The sequence below is a fragment of the Liolophura sinensis genome, chromosome 10 (assembly GCF_032854445.1).
Source record: "Liolophura sinensis isolate JHLJ2023 chromosome 10, CUHK_Ljap_v2, whole genome shotgun sequence".
NCBI classification, from domain to species: domain Eukaryota; kingdom Metazoa; phylum Mollusca; class Polyplacophora; order Chitonida; family Chitonidae; genus Liolophura; species Liolophura sinensis.
Window position 1 is genome coordinate 26130220 of NC_088304.1, and position 17015 is coordinate 26147234.

A 17015-nucleotide genomic window follows, 5' to 3' on the forward strand; every position below is an offset into this window, starting at 1 on the left:
CAGCAGTGCTACAGTGTGCAGGAAAATAATGGGGCTACAGGGCCCAGTTTCATAAAATTTCCTGCTTGTAGTAAAGTAGCCTTTTTTATACAGTGTCAAACACTATATAAGCAAAACAGTTTTGCTATAAGCAAACAAAATATTAGAACTTTTGTGAAACTGGGCCCAAATATTTGGATGGATAGGACAAGCCGCTTCACAGCCTAAGAATAGCTATCCCAGTGGCGATTGCCAGTCAAAATATAACAGCCATGGAAATGCCGGCTGAGGTAGGCGGAGTAAAGGGGTGTGTCTGAGAGTGAAGGGGGTGTGTCACAGATTGAGGAGGTGCTCTGCCAGCTTGTCCAAGTCCATCCGATGAGCGCTCAGTGGGGTGCGGTCTGTAATGCGCTGCTGCATGCTGTCAAAGCGTTGTCGTAATGTCTCTCGTAGCTCCTGTCTTTGCTGAAGCACCTGCGACTGGTTTGCTTTGAAGGTCTGTATGTCCTCCTTCCGATATTGAAGTCATCGTCTTCCGATGAACAAGATTGCTGGGGAGAGAATAGTACAGAAACAAGGCATCATTCAAGGCACTAAGCAAGGGGCATAACTGTGCAACACTTCAATTTACGCACTGGCTTTTTCTAGTTCTACTGACTTGTGTCCTGCGGATAGTCTCTTATCAGAACAGTTAAAAAGATTTAAATGCTACAACATCCACATGACGTCGGGGGAACTTTTATAGCTTTCCTCAGAATTCGACACAAAGCCGCTTTGAGTGTTTCTAATGCATATTTCTATCATTCCACTTTCCTCCACCTACAACTGCTTACCTACAAAGCAGGAAAACATCTTAGCACTAATCAAGTCACAAGGAGACAAACAGTTCAGTTGCAGGAGCAATTGTGTAAGTTGTTCGGTGTATTGGAAACTTTTTGTCTCTCCCATTACAGCACTGTCCCCTAGACTGCAGGAAACGCTGTCTATTTATTTATTTGATTTGGAGTTACAGGCCGTACTTCTAGGATTCTACAGCCTTACCTCTAGCATATCCTGTAGACTTAGTGTCATGCTGGGGGGGTCAGGAGGGACACGCCCATTACACACCTCGGGGGACCCAGGCTCCTTCCACTGAAACATAAGCAGTATCTATCATAAATACACCCGAATGTTAAGGAGCACTGAAATGAGGCCTCGTTTACCACTCATCTCCTACAAAACTCAGCTCACACTGCACAAGGCAAAACTCTTAAAACGATACAGAATCACTGATGATTGGCTGTGTGAGAGATAGGAAAGTCCAGTCTAATGCCTTGTCTGAGCTAAATATTAGGTATGGTACATTCATTCAAGCATGACTCAAGCCTGGTTGATAATCACTTTGAGGGTTTTCAAAACATTGATTCAGTTGCGCTGACTAGAATGTCGAACATATTTCAACATTAGTGGTGCCCACCAGCGGCTGTGCGACAAGGGAAGTAAATCACACACCTATTGACAAATCAGTTTCAACATAACCTAGAGCAGCTAATCACATCAACTCTGCGTAGCTTAAGCCTTCCAAACTTCTCGTCTGAACTACAGAGCTCATTCAAAGACATACATCTAGTTGCCTTTGCGCGGACAAGGGAGATAACTCAGTGGAGGCCTGATGACAAGTCAGTTCAGGCTGCCTAAACCAGCCTATATCCTGTTGCGGCTTAGCATCACTGTTTTAGCTCACATTAGGCCTTCCGCCACACTTACCTTTCCGTTCATACTTCTGGAGGACGGTGTTCGTCTTTGGTTGTGGACCGTCACTGATCTCCTACAGTCGGCTGTACACTGTCCACAGACAGATATCAGGCTCTCACGACTACAACAACTGTCCTCACCTACAGAGACAAATGACACCCATGACAAGAACACTCCTTAATTCCAAGATGCATACATGAATACTGCTAGTACAACACAAGTTATTCAAAAATTATCTTTCTTTCCTTCCTGGTCAAAAAAACATTTTCCTTCATTCACTAAAAACACTGCTTAAATCCAATATGTGTATATCAAAAGTAACACACAAGCACATACTCTATTCAAAAATTATATTTTTTGTAGCTTGCCACAAAAACCATAATAACCAGTCATAAGTTATAATAATTATTTTTTTGAAATTAATGTGACCTCTTCATACAGTTATTTATTTATTTATTATTTATTTATTTATCTGATTGGAATTTTATGCCGTACACAAGAATATTTCACTTATACAACGGCGGCCAGCATTATGGTGGAGGGAACCGGGCAGAGCCTGGTGGAAACCCATGACCATCCACAGGTTGCTGCCAGACCTTCCCACTTATGTCCGGAGAGGAAGCCAGCATGAGCTGGGCTTGAACTCGCAGTGACCGCACTGGTAAGATGCTCCTGGGTCATTATGCTGCGCTAACTCGATAACCAACGAGCCATGGAGGCCCCCTCTTCATACATGTATATGCGAGAAAATGATATACTCTAATTCTACTAAAATTTGGGACAGACATTAAAGGAGAAGTAAACTTGAGAAAATGACACTATAGGCAGAAAAGAACACAGTTTTTTCTATGTGGCGGTGCCTGCTGCGTAATTTCGCTATTTTTCCTTGCCATCAAGTAAAAGTCTGAAGACAGCAAAGCTGGCATAAATCGGTGTACTTTTCGCTACCTTCTCGGAAGAAGCGCTCTACCGAAAATGTACAAACTGCACATTGCCGGTTTCCGGCGCCAATTCTCCTCCTAACACAGAAGACTTCAGGACTAGTTCTTAGGCAAAATGGAGTCGCCCACAGTGGATTTTGCGCTGACTTTATTACAATTAATCAACTTGAGGTACATTAGATTTTTATTTATGGCATGCACCTGCGAGGAAATGCGTACTCTTTTCAATGGTATTTGTTTCATATTTATATTTTCTTCCCTTTTAATAGCGTTGAAAGTAGAAATTTCTTACATTTCTTTACCAGCCTTTTGGAAAAGTAAAGATATGAGTATGTTGTTCATTAGATGGTCTAGCCATGTGAGAAAATAGAAATTCAATTTCCTGCTAAAATTACATATATATTGGCTAAAAGGAGAACACCAGGTGTTCAAAATTTAGAAGAAATAGGGTAGTGTATGTAGACAACAAAGCTAATATTAGACTTATTACAAATACTGTTATCTTCACAAAGCTTTCACTGTCCTTCACTTTCAAAATATTACATCATACTGTACACAGCAGAAGAGAAGTTTATCAGGGAGGAAACGGGGCAAAATAACACACCTCATGCCAAGAACTTCACATCTGGATTTAAACAGGTTATACACACATATACCTCTACAGAAAATCCAGTTTTGAATTTACTCCTAATCGCAGGCAACACAGAAACTAAGACTGGCTTACCTGTAGGCTGTGAGTGAGTGCTTGGGGTTTAACGTCATACTTAACAATTTTTTCAGTCATATAATGACGACAGAATCCTTAGAGTGCATGTAATGTGCCTCCTTGTTGCAGTACGCATTTCCACCGCTCTTTCATCTATTGCTGCTTCAATGAGACTGCTTACCAAACGCAAGTAAGCCTCCCGCCAAAGCCATTATACAGATATGGGTCAACCAGTCGTTGCACTATCCCCTTCATGCTGAACGCCAAGCGAGGAAGTTACAACTTCCTCTTTTAAAGTCTTTGGTGTGACTCGACCCAGGATTGATCCTGAATTTTACCACTCCAAAAGCGTGTAGGCTTTGAAGTGCAAATGAAAGATCAGCATGACTCAAGATGACAACCTACCATCGTCTTGATCATGACAACATATCTCATCTGAGCACGCCACTTCGGACCCGTCGTTAGAGCTGGGCATACTGCAGCTGTCGCAGCCCTCTGCGCCTGACGAGTACCCGGCGTCGCTGCTCCCACTCAGTAAGAGCCCTACCCCCTTCCCCAGCACCTTGCCCCGCACGTAACCACAGCTCTGTGCCGATGCCACCTTCGTTGTTGGAGTTAGGATCTTCCTCTCAGTACTGACACACAAACAGGCTTTTTGGGACTTTTGTTTTCAGCGACTTTATCACACTGTAATAATTAACCGAGTACATTTATTTGCACAGCACAATGGTGATATAAGGTAAAGCTGGTATATTGCAATATGTAATATTAGATGAGTTATTGCATTCTATACGTACTTAAAAAAAATTGAAGTAAATTGTTGATAGACTTATGATTTTACAGGACTTAACCAACACATTAATTTGTACATTGGTGATATATCACAAGTTATCCCAGTTGATGCATTTTATAGGCGCAGTACTTCTAGTGCTATACTCGAGAATATATGGCTGTTAAGACACTAGTCCAACTTTAAAAACAAGAAAATTGGGGAAAACCTGGAAAAAGCAATGCCCCTTTGTGTGACAAATGACAAACTACGTGTAATTTGGTTACTGCTCAGCTGATTGGCTACAGCGAGAGTGGCAATAATTCATTCAAATGATCCAGTGACTGTGGATAGGAATCAGGGACATATCTGAAACGATATTAGTTCCAGAAAACTTCTGGACTCCCAAACTGTTACGCGCTTAAACTAATCAAGTTGTTTCAAAACTAACAAGTAAATTGAACATAAATATCATGGTTTCCAGTGCTTTCAAAGACCAGTTTTGCATGAAACAGAGAGAAAGTACTGAAGTCATAAGTGTTAAATATAAAGATATTTTATAAAATACAACTAAAAATGATTCGTTCTGAGAGAATTTAAGCCTGGGAGTGAAAGACCTCTGTAAGAAAACTTAACTTTAAATTGAGTTTTCTTACAGTCTTTCACTCCCAGACCTAAATGCTCTCCGAAAGAATCACTTTTGTTGCATTTTATAAAATATCTTTATATATGGTCACAATGTCCACCTTTAAAGTCTGAGATCAGAAAGTTCAACTTTCTCCTAAATATGTTCTGGAAAACAATAAATACAATGTTGCATAATGAAGTCAGAATAGCATAAAAAACCATTTGCGTAAAATTTCATATAATACAAAGAGTTCCTGATTTCTGTTTTTATATATTTATGCCTGTTCTTACTTTGCAGGTCAGGTCAGCCTTGATAGTTTTCTATGCAGGTTTCCAGTTCGGACGGTGTTTGTTTGGCTCGTTTCTTCTTCCGTTTTTGTCGTTTCTGTTCCCTCTTCAGCTCCTTGGCTCTCTCTTCTTCCAACAGCTCCTCACACATCAGCTCCAGGTTAGACACACCCTGTTTCTGCTCCAGGGCCAGCTGTGAGGCAGAAACATCAGCAACATGAACAGCAAAATCATCACCAGCAAAATTATATTAAATACCAACAAAAGCATCATCATCAGCAAAATTAGGTGTCTTGTAGGCTGTAATGTTACGAAATCTTACTTTTAACACCTATGTCAAAAAAAACCCCACAAAAAAACACCATACATTTTGACACCAAATTCCTGGTGTTTTGTTGTATGCCCTCCTATTTATTTAATCTGATTCATGTCTAACGCCCATAATCAAGACTACATAAACCTATATGATGACAGGCAGCATTACGGTGGGAAGAAACCAGGCCCAGAAAAAATAACCACCACCTGCAGATATACCTTCCTTGCTGGAGAGGAAGCCAGCATGAGCTGGACTTGAACTCACAGCAACGGCATTGGTGAGAGGCTCATGCGTCATTGCGCCGCGCTGGCAAGCTAACCACTTCAACAATTGCTCTCCTGGTACGGTTTTGTAAACTGTTACATTGAATATGAAACCTACCATTTGTTAAACAGAAAACGATGTGAAAAAATGTACAAGAACATTATAAGAGGGTAAAGCAGGCGTGACCAAATTTCCTTAAATTTAAAAGACTTTCTTTCTGAATATAAACTTTAAGCTTGGGAGATAACTCTCTTTCATGTAGATCTAGCTATAAAGAAATGATTTTTAGTTCTACGCACCTCATAATTTTTCTTAAGAGCATCAACGCCTAGGTAGAAGAGAATCTGCCAAGACTGTTCCTCTGCTTTCAGTTTCTGTCCGATCTTATGCAGACGTTCATGAATGTGGACACCCAGGCATGTCAGCACCTCCTCCTGGGCAATGTCCAGGGTCTTCGCGTGGCGGTCACGCCGACTGCAATGACAACACTCACACATTACTAATACAGCCACTCTACAGTTGGCTACAACACTCACACACTGCATATGGCTACATGGTTCGCTCTTAGCCTCTGTAGCTGGATACAGTTATAAATTCACGGAGACAACCATAGATTTTCACAATAAACCCTTTTTATTTATTCTGAACCTGAGCAGCCCAGGGGAGATAATCCACTTGTCACGCCACCAAAATACATGTACTGCAATGCGAGCAGAATGGATCAGTACAGACCTTTTAATGTTTTTGTTTTGCTATTTCCTGTTTTGTTCTCAATTTTTTGGAAGTTCAGTGAATTTTCCTATTCTCAGTCAAAACAAATCATTTCAAACTGCTAATGAAGTAAGTACTCAACTACATATGCTGCATTTCACTTCATGTTCAGCTTTTTTCAAGTGATACGTTTTGCTTGATTCTTATTGGTCATCCACCTTTTTTTGGCCACATGACAGTTTTTTATGAAATTTGATTAAATTCTTATCAAAAAAAACTCAGGGTATTAGCTTGCAGTATCAGTTGAAGCCCTTTCTGTGCTTCTGTAAGCGCATTTTTTCATACCAAATTTTAGGTGAAGCAAAGTAAATTTTCTGTCCGGTTTCAAAGCACTTCATTTCACACTGTTGGTAGGATTAGGAACAAATTTTAATAGCACTGAATAACAAGGATGTGTATGAAGACTAGTTTCATCTCTTCCATTATGATACTTCCAGTATCCATTCTGTGTTACTAATTCTAACACTGCTTATTAACTGCATTACCTGCCAGCCAATTCAGGTTCTGCTCTAGTGATGAGGTTAGAGATGAAGTCTGTATCACAAAGAAGGTGGATATGCCTCTCCTGGGGGCAGTAGCGGAGGCCCTCGTACAGCGCCGGGCAGTAGCCCTTCTCTGTGGTATGATCCAGGTCACCCACCAGGATGCTGTACGCCCTCATCACCTTAGACTTGCATTCGGAACAAAATCTGGCAATGACAGAGAGAGTGAGTGTCCATACCTTGTGCACAAATGAAGAATACGCACCTGTGTTCTAGTCAGAAAAATGTCAAAGTTCAAGTTATTACGATCACATAAATACTAGAAAACTGTGGTTGGGGGGGGGGGGGGGGGGGGGGGGGAGAGACTGCTTACATATGTTTTATTTTTTTTTCCTTCAAAATTAACCATACATTTGACCACAGAAAGCTGTACCAGAAACTAACAATGTGTAACTCCTTGAGGTCTACCTTTGGTCACATAGTTTCTAAAATATGTTTAGAAGTATTAGGATCCATTCACTACACTTTAATTGGTCCAAAAATATATCCCTAGTTAATCTGGAATTGGTGGACCCCGGACCATCTGTGCCTCTATGTAAAGACAGTCACCCCCACCAACCCAAGCCACACTCTGGAGGATGGTTATGGCTCTGGTTCTAGTGCTTTCTTTCCTGTGTGACAAACCATAATAAACATATGTAGATGCACCTAATTAAATGCTGATATTTTACCTGTGTTTTCTGAGGTAGGATTCTAAGGTATCCAGGAGACTGTCAGCATCTATGAGTACCACTTCTTCCTGGCACTCTGTAGACATCACTTCCCAAATTTCCAGCCAGCCCCTTTACAACAACAACAGCAACAACAAACACTGTCCAGTGCAACAATGTATTTATTTTGATTGATTTGATTGCTGTTTAATGAGGTCACTTGTACAGTATATAGCCTACTGGAGAATTTTGGCAAAATATCCACATTTGCTAATCAAATCTAATTTTTCGTAATTATCAAGAAATGCTCAAGTTGGCACCTTTCAGTAAATATCCAACTCTTGACAACTGTGCAGATGATAGTGTTAAAATGATCCTTAAGTTTGAAAAAGTTGAACTGCGACCAGTTTCATAAATTTACGAAATTCATCTTAATTTAGACAGGACTGAGCCGCATACACAAGTCTAATATTCAGTGAAGCCACAGAATTACCTCCCTTGAGATTACTCTCACTTTTAAAAAATGCTTTTTGAGCAGCAATCTGTGGTTACAGGTAGGTGGGACCTCAGAAAATTGATAATGAAAGTTTCGGAGTTTAACACCACCACTTGAAGACTTTGGTTTAAGACAGATTTTAATTTTGTAAACTTATCTAGAAAACCCAGGATAAATGTGATGTACTTTTGAATCCATTTTTTTTTTAATATTTTTAAATCCTGGCCCTACCTAAAAAATTAGCTGAAAACCATGGACTTCTTTCAAGATCTCTCAACATTTATGCACCTCTGAAATGCTGATGCATTCTGTTGCCGACAAAATTTTTGTCACTCTCATGACATAACCTATATACTACAAGCTTTAATAGGTGAGGCCCAACTTCTCATAGTTTCACGCCTAAACAATCTAATCTCTACATCACAACAGCTCTTGTGTATCAAGGGAGGTAATTCAGAGCAGGCCTATTATCTGGGCTATTTGAAAATTACTACAATTATAAATTTAATTTTTTGCCAGTATATTCTGATCAATGTCATACTGAAGTATTTTCACTTGTACTATGGAAAACCAGTTTTGGGTGTTGGAAACCACCAACCTTTGCCTATTTTTTAACAAACTCCACCATGTGACAACATGTCGTATTGATGGAAGGCCTCAAAATCCGGAGATGTGTTCATTACACGTCGAGGTTTCAAATGCAAAACTTTAACACAAGATCACCGTTTGCAAAAGAAACTTTCACTCCCAATTTCTCTGGGGTTAGGGCTAAGTGCAAGAAGAATGAAATTGAAATAAAATGCCCACTGTGCCCTTTTCGAACTTGCCAACACAAGAACACTGCACCTGGTTATACACTAACTGGGATTATAATACAGCCTATAAGACCACTGACCTGGCAACCCAGGTCCCGTGAACTGTGACTGGTCCGTCAAAACTATGCACCTACCCTAAATGACCACAAATTTCGTCCATGACTAACTTGCCCATTTTGCCTTATTCAGAGAGCTTTATAGATATTAGAAAGGTGTAATGAGGTTTGCTTGGAACATGGGATGATATTCCACTGGGAAATTGTAAGTTACAGCACCCCAAATAATATTTTGTGACATTTCTATGCCTCTAAAAATGCACTTTTGTTGGTGAAATTTTAGGTCATTTAGGGTCTTCACACTAATCTCGAAAGTTGAAACTCCTTTACAATATTCTCCCAAATGCGATCACCAAACAGAAGATTTGACGTCAAAAGTGTGTTGCCGAATACTCACCCCAAAGTTTTGGTTTTATGAGTATCCAGCGAATGCAGGTTACATCTCTTATTTTTCTTGCTCTTTGGTATGGATTCCATAACGTCAGATGACCTAGCCCTGTAATTTACAGATGAAGAAGACTTACAAAAACATCTGTACATGTACTGAGAGTTTCCCACTGATGTTTGAAGCTGGTCATGAACATAAGTGATCAAACTTTGATGTTTTCTCAGTGGCTTAAAGTTCTTTCTCAGAGTTTGTGGTGTGGGTTTCCTCCAGGCTGCATCCAGTTTCCTCCCACCATTACGCTGACCGCCGCCATAAAAGTGAAGTATTCTTGAGGACAGCGTACAACACCAATCAAATAAATAAATAAATGGAGTAAGTGTTTCAAAATAACTTTTATTCCTTAGCATAGCCAGATCAGTTCGGCCGACACAGACACACGTCACTCAGCCAGAAGTTAGAAATGGACTGAAATGCCGAGATGATTGGCACATGGGTACATTATTGTCTCTCTAAAATGCCATACCATCTATCTGCACGTAAATTACCTCAACAAAAACTAATTACATAGTACAATATTAAGTATTTATTATTTTGGAACAAGTCCTCATGAATGTCAATGCTCTTTCATATTAAAATAGAGTTCCGTGGGTTAAAGTTCCATGATCTGGATGTAACTCTACAGTTTAAAGTGAAACTGAAAGTGATCTCAGCAGACATTTTGTTTACTCACCCATGGATGTGGAATAATGCATACATGGCCCTGGGGTCAAACAGGTAGTTGTGGTTGACAGAGAGGACCCCTGATGGGGTGATTACCAGCGGTTCTACAGCAGGGTGCCCGGATTCTGTTAACTGATTAAACATCTTCTCCACACTGTAAAAAAATATACAAATATATGGCTACCTACATCTTACTGAGATTTTTTTTGAAACAAAACATACAAATACACTGCTCATGTTTACATATACCAACAACATACTGATTTTTCCGGGGTTTTTTTTTAAGTGCAAAATACCACAGGATCTGTTTCTTATCAGATTAATCATTTATGGTAAATACTCATTATTAATTGAATCATAAATCTCACAACAAAGCTTGAAGAAACCATCATTGCACAAACGAAACAACTCATTTGACATCAAACTGTCAAAACATTATGAGGAAAACACACCTCTGGATGAATATTATCACTTTGATATTTATTTATTTGATTGGTGTTTTAGTGATCACCATAATGGTGGGAGGAAACTGGGCACGGCCCAGGGGGGAAACCCACGACCATCTGCAGGTTGCTGCAGATCTTCCCACGAACAACCGTAGAAGAAGCCATGATGAGCTGGACTTGAACTCACCACCTTACTGGTGAGAGGCTCCTGGGCCACTGTGCCATGCTGGCTTGCGAAACCCTTCAGCCTCAGAAGCCCATACTATCAGTTTGGTAACTGCAAATGTAAAGAAACCATATCTGGTCTGCTCATCACAGCCAAAACAGGGTAACTACCAGGAGTATACAGTTTCTCTGTTCTCACATTAATAGTCCATCTAACAAACTACATCTATATCCATATCTTTACTTTTTTCGAAAAGCTGGGAGGATTTTCAGCATTCTGAAAATGTATTAACATTTGTCCTAACAAAGAATTATACTACTGGTCAAAACTTTGCCCATGGAATAAAAAGAACTGAGTCCACTTTACTGCTCAGGATCACACGCCAAGAAAATCGGAGGACCAATGATACCAGCAGAAAACCCTGAATGGTTTTCCAAGGGGAGATAACCTGACTGTTATATATAAATCATACCGCTTACAGTGCATGCGCGGCCCACTAGTGCAGAAATCTTAAACAACGCCAACGCTGGAGTCACGGTGATGATGTCAGAAAGTACAAAATCTCCACCTTACTTTTGATTCTACACACATGCACCCTCTTTATTTGAAGTATGTTCAACAGGATTTTAATGATCACCAGTTTTACTGGTGAATGCTGATTTCAGTTCCGCACAAGAATACCAGTGTTGAGGTTAAGCCTAAACGAATCCATGTGCGCCGCACAGGCTCTCAGGGTCAAGCTAATCTAGTGGTGGCAGTGATGTAAAGCAAACGTAGGGAGTGACGCATGGGCTGTAAGGAGTACTGTATATAAATATGTGTCAAAAAGCTTCATCTTATGTTCCAAATTAGTACTAAAAAATTGGTTTTAGTTAGAAAAAAATTGAATGATAATTTTTTGTTGTTTTTTTGCTAATACATGGAAAGTTTTATGAAGAATAACGAAAGAGCAGTTATAAACAAACACCAACATTTCATTTCCTACAGTGTATGCTTGATGAGGACATCCTCTGTGTACTCTACTCTGCAGCCATTTTGCTACGAAGCAGGGACAACTACATCTTTTAAATTCTAGTATCTTAATTTGGGTTACTGGCAAATAATATTTTTTTGGAAATTAAAGAAACTGTAACTTAAAAATATAACAAGTTTTACTGTCAAACCTGAATACCAATCTTTCTACAGTTAGTACATGTGATTATGGAAAATTTTCCTAAATCTTTCCCAACTATACGTAAGTCGAATTTATCTGGCAATATTGCTCACAATTTGGGCTTTTTTCAAGGATGTTTTTTTGTAACATTTTATTCTAACAATTTTTTCTTTTCCATGTCAGAATATCTTAGTGCAATGAATGTTTATGAATCGCTTGATTGATTTATGACAGGTAGCTTGCTACAGGTAGCTCGTAACATTAGATTTCCTCAGCAGGCTTCACTGAAGCAGGTTTGCCCACTTAAAAGCGGGGATAACACAGTAAGAGCTGGATTTTAGCCTTGGCCTCATTGGGGAGAGGCAAAAGCACCCTCAATCAAAGCAATGAAAAACAAAGCACTTCATGTATCTTTTGAACCCCTTTCAGGCCCCTGGAAAATGTCTTCTGTCTGTCAGGACATACCTGCGCCGACAGCCCACACAGGGGACCGTCTGAGCAAGAAGCTGAAATATCTCCTTCCTGGTGACCATCATGGCAACGGCCAGCTCATCTTTGGACAGAACTGTGAAACGCTGTATGAACCACTCTTGGTCCTTGTGTTTGACACCGCATAGGTTCTTGCAGCCATGGCAACTCTCGTGGAACTGAATTACCATCTGCGCAAACAAGGAAGCAAGGCTAGTACATGTGACAACAGAATTTACACATACTCACTGGTTAAGTAGACTAGCCAAAAAAATCAGCTGTGAATTATCCATATTGAGTAAGGTGGAACTGACAAGTAGCTCATAACTGACGACGTTCATATAAAACTTTCTGTATTTTATCTGAGTCTTCTAACAATTAAGTCGGCACAGCTGAGAATGAAAATGCATGCTAAAGCCTAATTGTCAAGGACAAACTAACAGGATAACCTCTAACATACCCCTGCTTCTATCCAAATTTTTCTCCTATTCCTTGACCCATTACACAAGTGGTACATTGTAATTTTAAGACATCTCACTTTTGTGCCCTACATACAACTGCCAGCGACATTTTACACAAGCAGAAGTGCACATCATGCGATGTGCTGGCACACATGTTGTTTGAAATTTTGCATGATGACATCTCAGCTCGTGGCCAAAGCATCAATTTGTTAACATTTTAAGCAGATCTTGTACTTCATATTTCTACTTCACTCCAGAATAAGCATTCAAACTATCATCAACCAGCCTTCTACATATATATAAATAAAGGTATGAAAGGACTTTCGACTGGCACCACGCGTCTGAAATTCAAGAAATAAAGCCTTCAAGCCCCAACTTTTCCATTCTCTTCCCTACCCTGGCCTACTATCGGCTTCAACAATTAATATTTCCAAATCAGTTGTACTTTGTGCCAAGGGCACTTGTACGTGGCTGTCTGAGCCCAAGTCTTTGATCTTGCCCACTCACCATCTTACCTGCTCTATCTATCCCAGACAGAGATAGCACTGTTTAATGAAGTCAACTGCACATGTAAACATGACCAAGCTACTGCCACGAGGACTGAAAGCGGCTTAGGGACTGGAATCGAGTTCCTGCGGTCCGAGTCTACTGACCATTTATTAAGGGAGTTTACATATTGTGTATCACAGGACATACAGCAACCTATACTGAGAGATTACCTTGACCTTGACAGAATCTTTGACAAGTCGTTATGGGCTACAGATGACCACTGGTCCCCGCATATCAGTCAACACAAGACATCCTTAGATTATTAATTTTGTGAGTGGGACGGTCTGTCATCAACCTGCGGATGGTCGTGGGTTTCCCCCGGGCTCTGCCTGGTTTCCTCCCACCATAATGCTGGCTGCCGTCGTATAAGTGAAATACTCTTGAGTATGGTGTAAAACACCAATCAAATAAATAAATAAATTTTTATAAGGCCTATAGCCTCTAAAAGGTATATGACATATGCACACATGGGAAATATATACTGATTTGATATGAGGACCTATCGTCCGGAGTATGTTTGCAAAGGCACAGCAAATCACTAAATTGGCACAGCCCAACATCAGACACAGAGATGGCTAAGGTTTACAATCATGTCATATAGCTGACATTATCAGTATGTTGATAACAGCACAAGGAGAACCGAGGAGTAAGTATGTATGCTTGGGGTTTAATGGCGTACTTAACAATTTTTCAGTCAAACAACGACAAGGAGTCATAATGTGTGTGTATGTATATTGTGTCTTCTTGTGGCAGGGCGAGTACATTATACTGACACCAAGCCACCCAGTCATGTTTCCTTGCTCTAACGTATCAGTGCTGAGTGCCAAGCAGCAAGTACCATTTTTGAAGTCTTTGGTTAGACTCAACCTTGATTTGATCCCGGGTCTCCCGACAATGCTTGCAAATAGGGTTATGTTTCTACATTAGTCCCAAGTGGCTACTTAAAATCCTGTCTTTATATCGAGCTGGCAGAGTATCCTACCACAGGGTGAACCAATGGTAAATCATACACCGATTCATGCCATGCCCGATAAGTCCTTTCTAAACAATGGCTGCAGTCCAAAACTGGTGTCAACGTTGACTTTTACCTCTCAGCTCGCACACACAGCATCTCACATATATTCCACTTGGTAAGGACACACAAAGCCCAGATTCACCTCACAGTCATATCCAAAAACAGCAGCCATTTTGCTTTTGCCACAGGTATGGTTCTGGAAAAAGTTATCGTTCCTAGATGGCACATGAGCGCTAAACCTGAAGAGACAAGTCTAATGGCCACCTTAAATAGAAATAACCATAACCATGTGCCATAATTACATTTCTGGTGAACCATTACTGAATGGAAAATACCTGGGATGTTGCATGTGCGGGCGAACTGAGAGATGAGAGCCAAAGTTGACACCACTTTTGCACAGCAGCCGTTGTCTAAAAAGGACTTATTGGGCATGGCGTGAATTGATGTATGATTTACCATTGGTTCCCCCTGTGGCTACGATACTCTGCCAGCCAAATATAAAGAGAGGAGTTAAGTTGCCACCTGGGGCTATTCTACATAAACATAGCCCCATGAAAGTCAGTAAAATGTCTCGTCACCAGAAGACTGGGATCTCATTATCAACCCTAAAATTTTCTAGTTTTTAAGGTGTCTGTGAACAATATATTTGACAATGATCATGTTGATGCCAAGAATGTACAGTGGCTTGTTGTTGTTGTTGTCGCACTTACTGTCAATGTGTCGTCCACGACTAGTTCCAATTGACGCCTCTGAAACTCGTATTCCTCCGAACGACACACAGCAGTAAGTAGCGCCATGCTCTCAAAACACCTCGAATTATCACAGTGTTGAGCTTCGTAGTCTTAGCACGCCGGCAACACGCCTTTCTGCGCGCAACTCTCCACTCTTCGTATAGGTTTAGCTTCTCTCCGCCAAGAATCCGAAACGTCCGATCTGTCCAACGTATGCCACCTGGCTAAACATACGCGTAACACTGAACTCAAATAAATAGTTCACAAATTTGTCTCTAGATACTCGTATGTTTCTTGTCGTACTGTTGAAACAAGAACGCTTCGAGGAATAATGAACTTATTTAATCTTTTGGGTATTTATTTTGTTACCGATCAAAGAGTTTGTGGATGCAAACTGACCACACCAGAGAGGCGTATGGATAATAAACACTGCGCGCACTAACCCGGAAGTGTTTCAGTATCAGTTCCCGGAGAAAACCGAACACTTCCGAAAAAGAATTCGACCTTGACTTAGGTGCAAGTGAACTACTTGCCCTCGACCGCAATGCAAACAATCGGCAGATAACCATGTGAGTAACAATAAGGAATCCATGCTTATCTCCCTTTGAACAGAACAGTGTTACCGAAGAGAACTCCAGGGTACGTTTTTCGTTTTTTTTTTTGTTTGCCTTTCTTAGTAAAGGCCATAATAAAGTTTGCTCTCTCCATGTTCGAAGTTTCATCCAAAACCAAATATTTGTCTCTATTTATATCCAACACATTTTGGTCTTCATCTGAATTCAACACCATTTCTTTGTTTTCATGTATATCGAACATTAATTATATGTTTCCATGTAAATCAGGACTTTTTGTTTGTGTATTTATACGTATGATCAACACCAATGTATTTCAATACATCCCTAAGATTTCCCCAGCGAGAATGAACTTCCGCCAAACTCCATTCTCTGCACATAGCAGGCTTGTTGGATTTATTGTTTTCTAGCATTGTTTTCTTGTGCGTGAGTTTACTTGTTATATGAGTGAGTGAGAGCTTGGGATTTAACGTCGCACTTAACAATTTTTCAGTGATATGACGACGAAGGAATCCTAGAGTGCATGTAATGAGCCTCCTTGTTGCAGGGCGGATTTTCACCGCTCTGTTATCTAGTGCCGCTTCACTGAGACGCCTTACCGAAGGCAAGTAAGCCGGCCCGCCCGAGCCATTGTACGGATGCGTGTCAACCAGTCGTTGCACTATCCCCTTCATGCTGAACGCCAAGTGCAACTTCCTCTTTTAAGATCTTAGGTGTAACTCGACCCAAGATTGACCCGCCCTCGAAGTGGAGGTTCTACCAACTGTGCTATCGGGGCGGAGTACTGGTTATATGGGTGCCCAAAAATAAGACATCGGTTTAGAAACATAATAGACAGTAGAAGACTGGCGGATTATGCTATGGGAGATGTGGCGGCTGTGCTGAATTAGGTGAATATGGGTACAAAAAACAAAAACAAAACAAAAACCTTTAGGTATGGCTGAAGGGAGATAAATCAAAGAATTTGCAAGACTTTGCTGGAAACTTTTTGTACACATTTCATTGCATTGCGACTGTTTTAAAATATTACAACGACAAAGAGAACGATTTAAAGGGTTTCGATGAACACTCTGCCTCTTTTATAAACGCTAACTGTTTTGAGAATAATGGCAATGAAAGAGAAAATGTGCATGGTCCGTCTCCAAAAGTCGCTCGCCACGATATGGCTGAAATATTGCCGGTGTGGCGCTAAGCCACAATCATTAATTCCAAAAGTCATTCTCAGGCCATAATCTAACAAAGTGCCAATGGCCGGTACCACAAAACTTCGTAAATAAGTTTTTCCTAACTTTTGTCGCAAATGGACGTCGCTTTATGGCACACAGACAACGTCTGTTACGCAAAAAGTACAAGAAATATGACTTATATGGCACAGTTGTTCCATATAATTTA

The 17015-nt window shown here is 40.5% G+C and overlaps 1 protein-coding gene across 1 annotated transcript; it reads right to left on the reverse strand.

Moving 5' to 3' along the window:
- Positions 1-206: 206 nt before the first annotated feature.
- On the reverse strand, positions 207-15234 carry LOC135477033 (gametogenetin-binding protein 2-like). The gene is given in 13 exon segments (XM_064757183.1): positions 207-498; positions 501-530; positions 1021-1110; positions 1726-1853; positions 3766-4011; positions 5066-5237; positions 5924-6098; positions 6881-7084; positions 7609-7719; positions 9352-9450; positions 10073-10216; positions 12293-12486; positions 15031-15234. Coding segments are annotated over 13 exon segments (1866 nt in total). The 5' UTR covers positions 15118-15234; the 3' UTR covers positions 207-312.
- Between the last annotated feature and the right edge of the window lie 1781 nt (positions 15235-17015).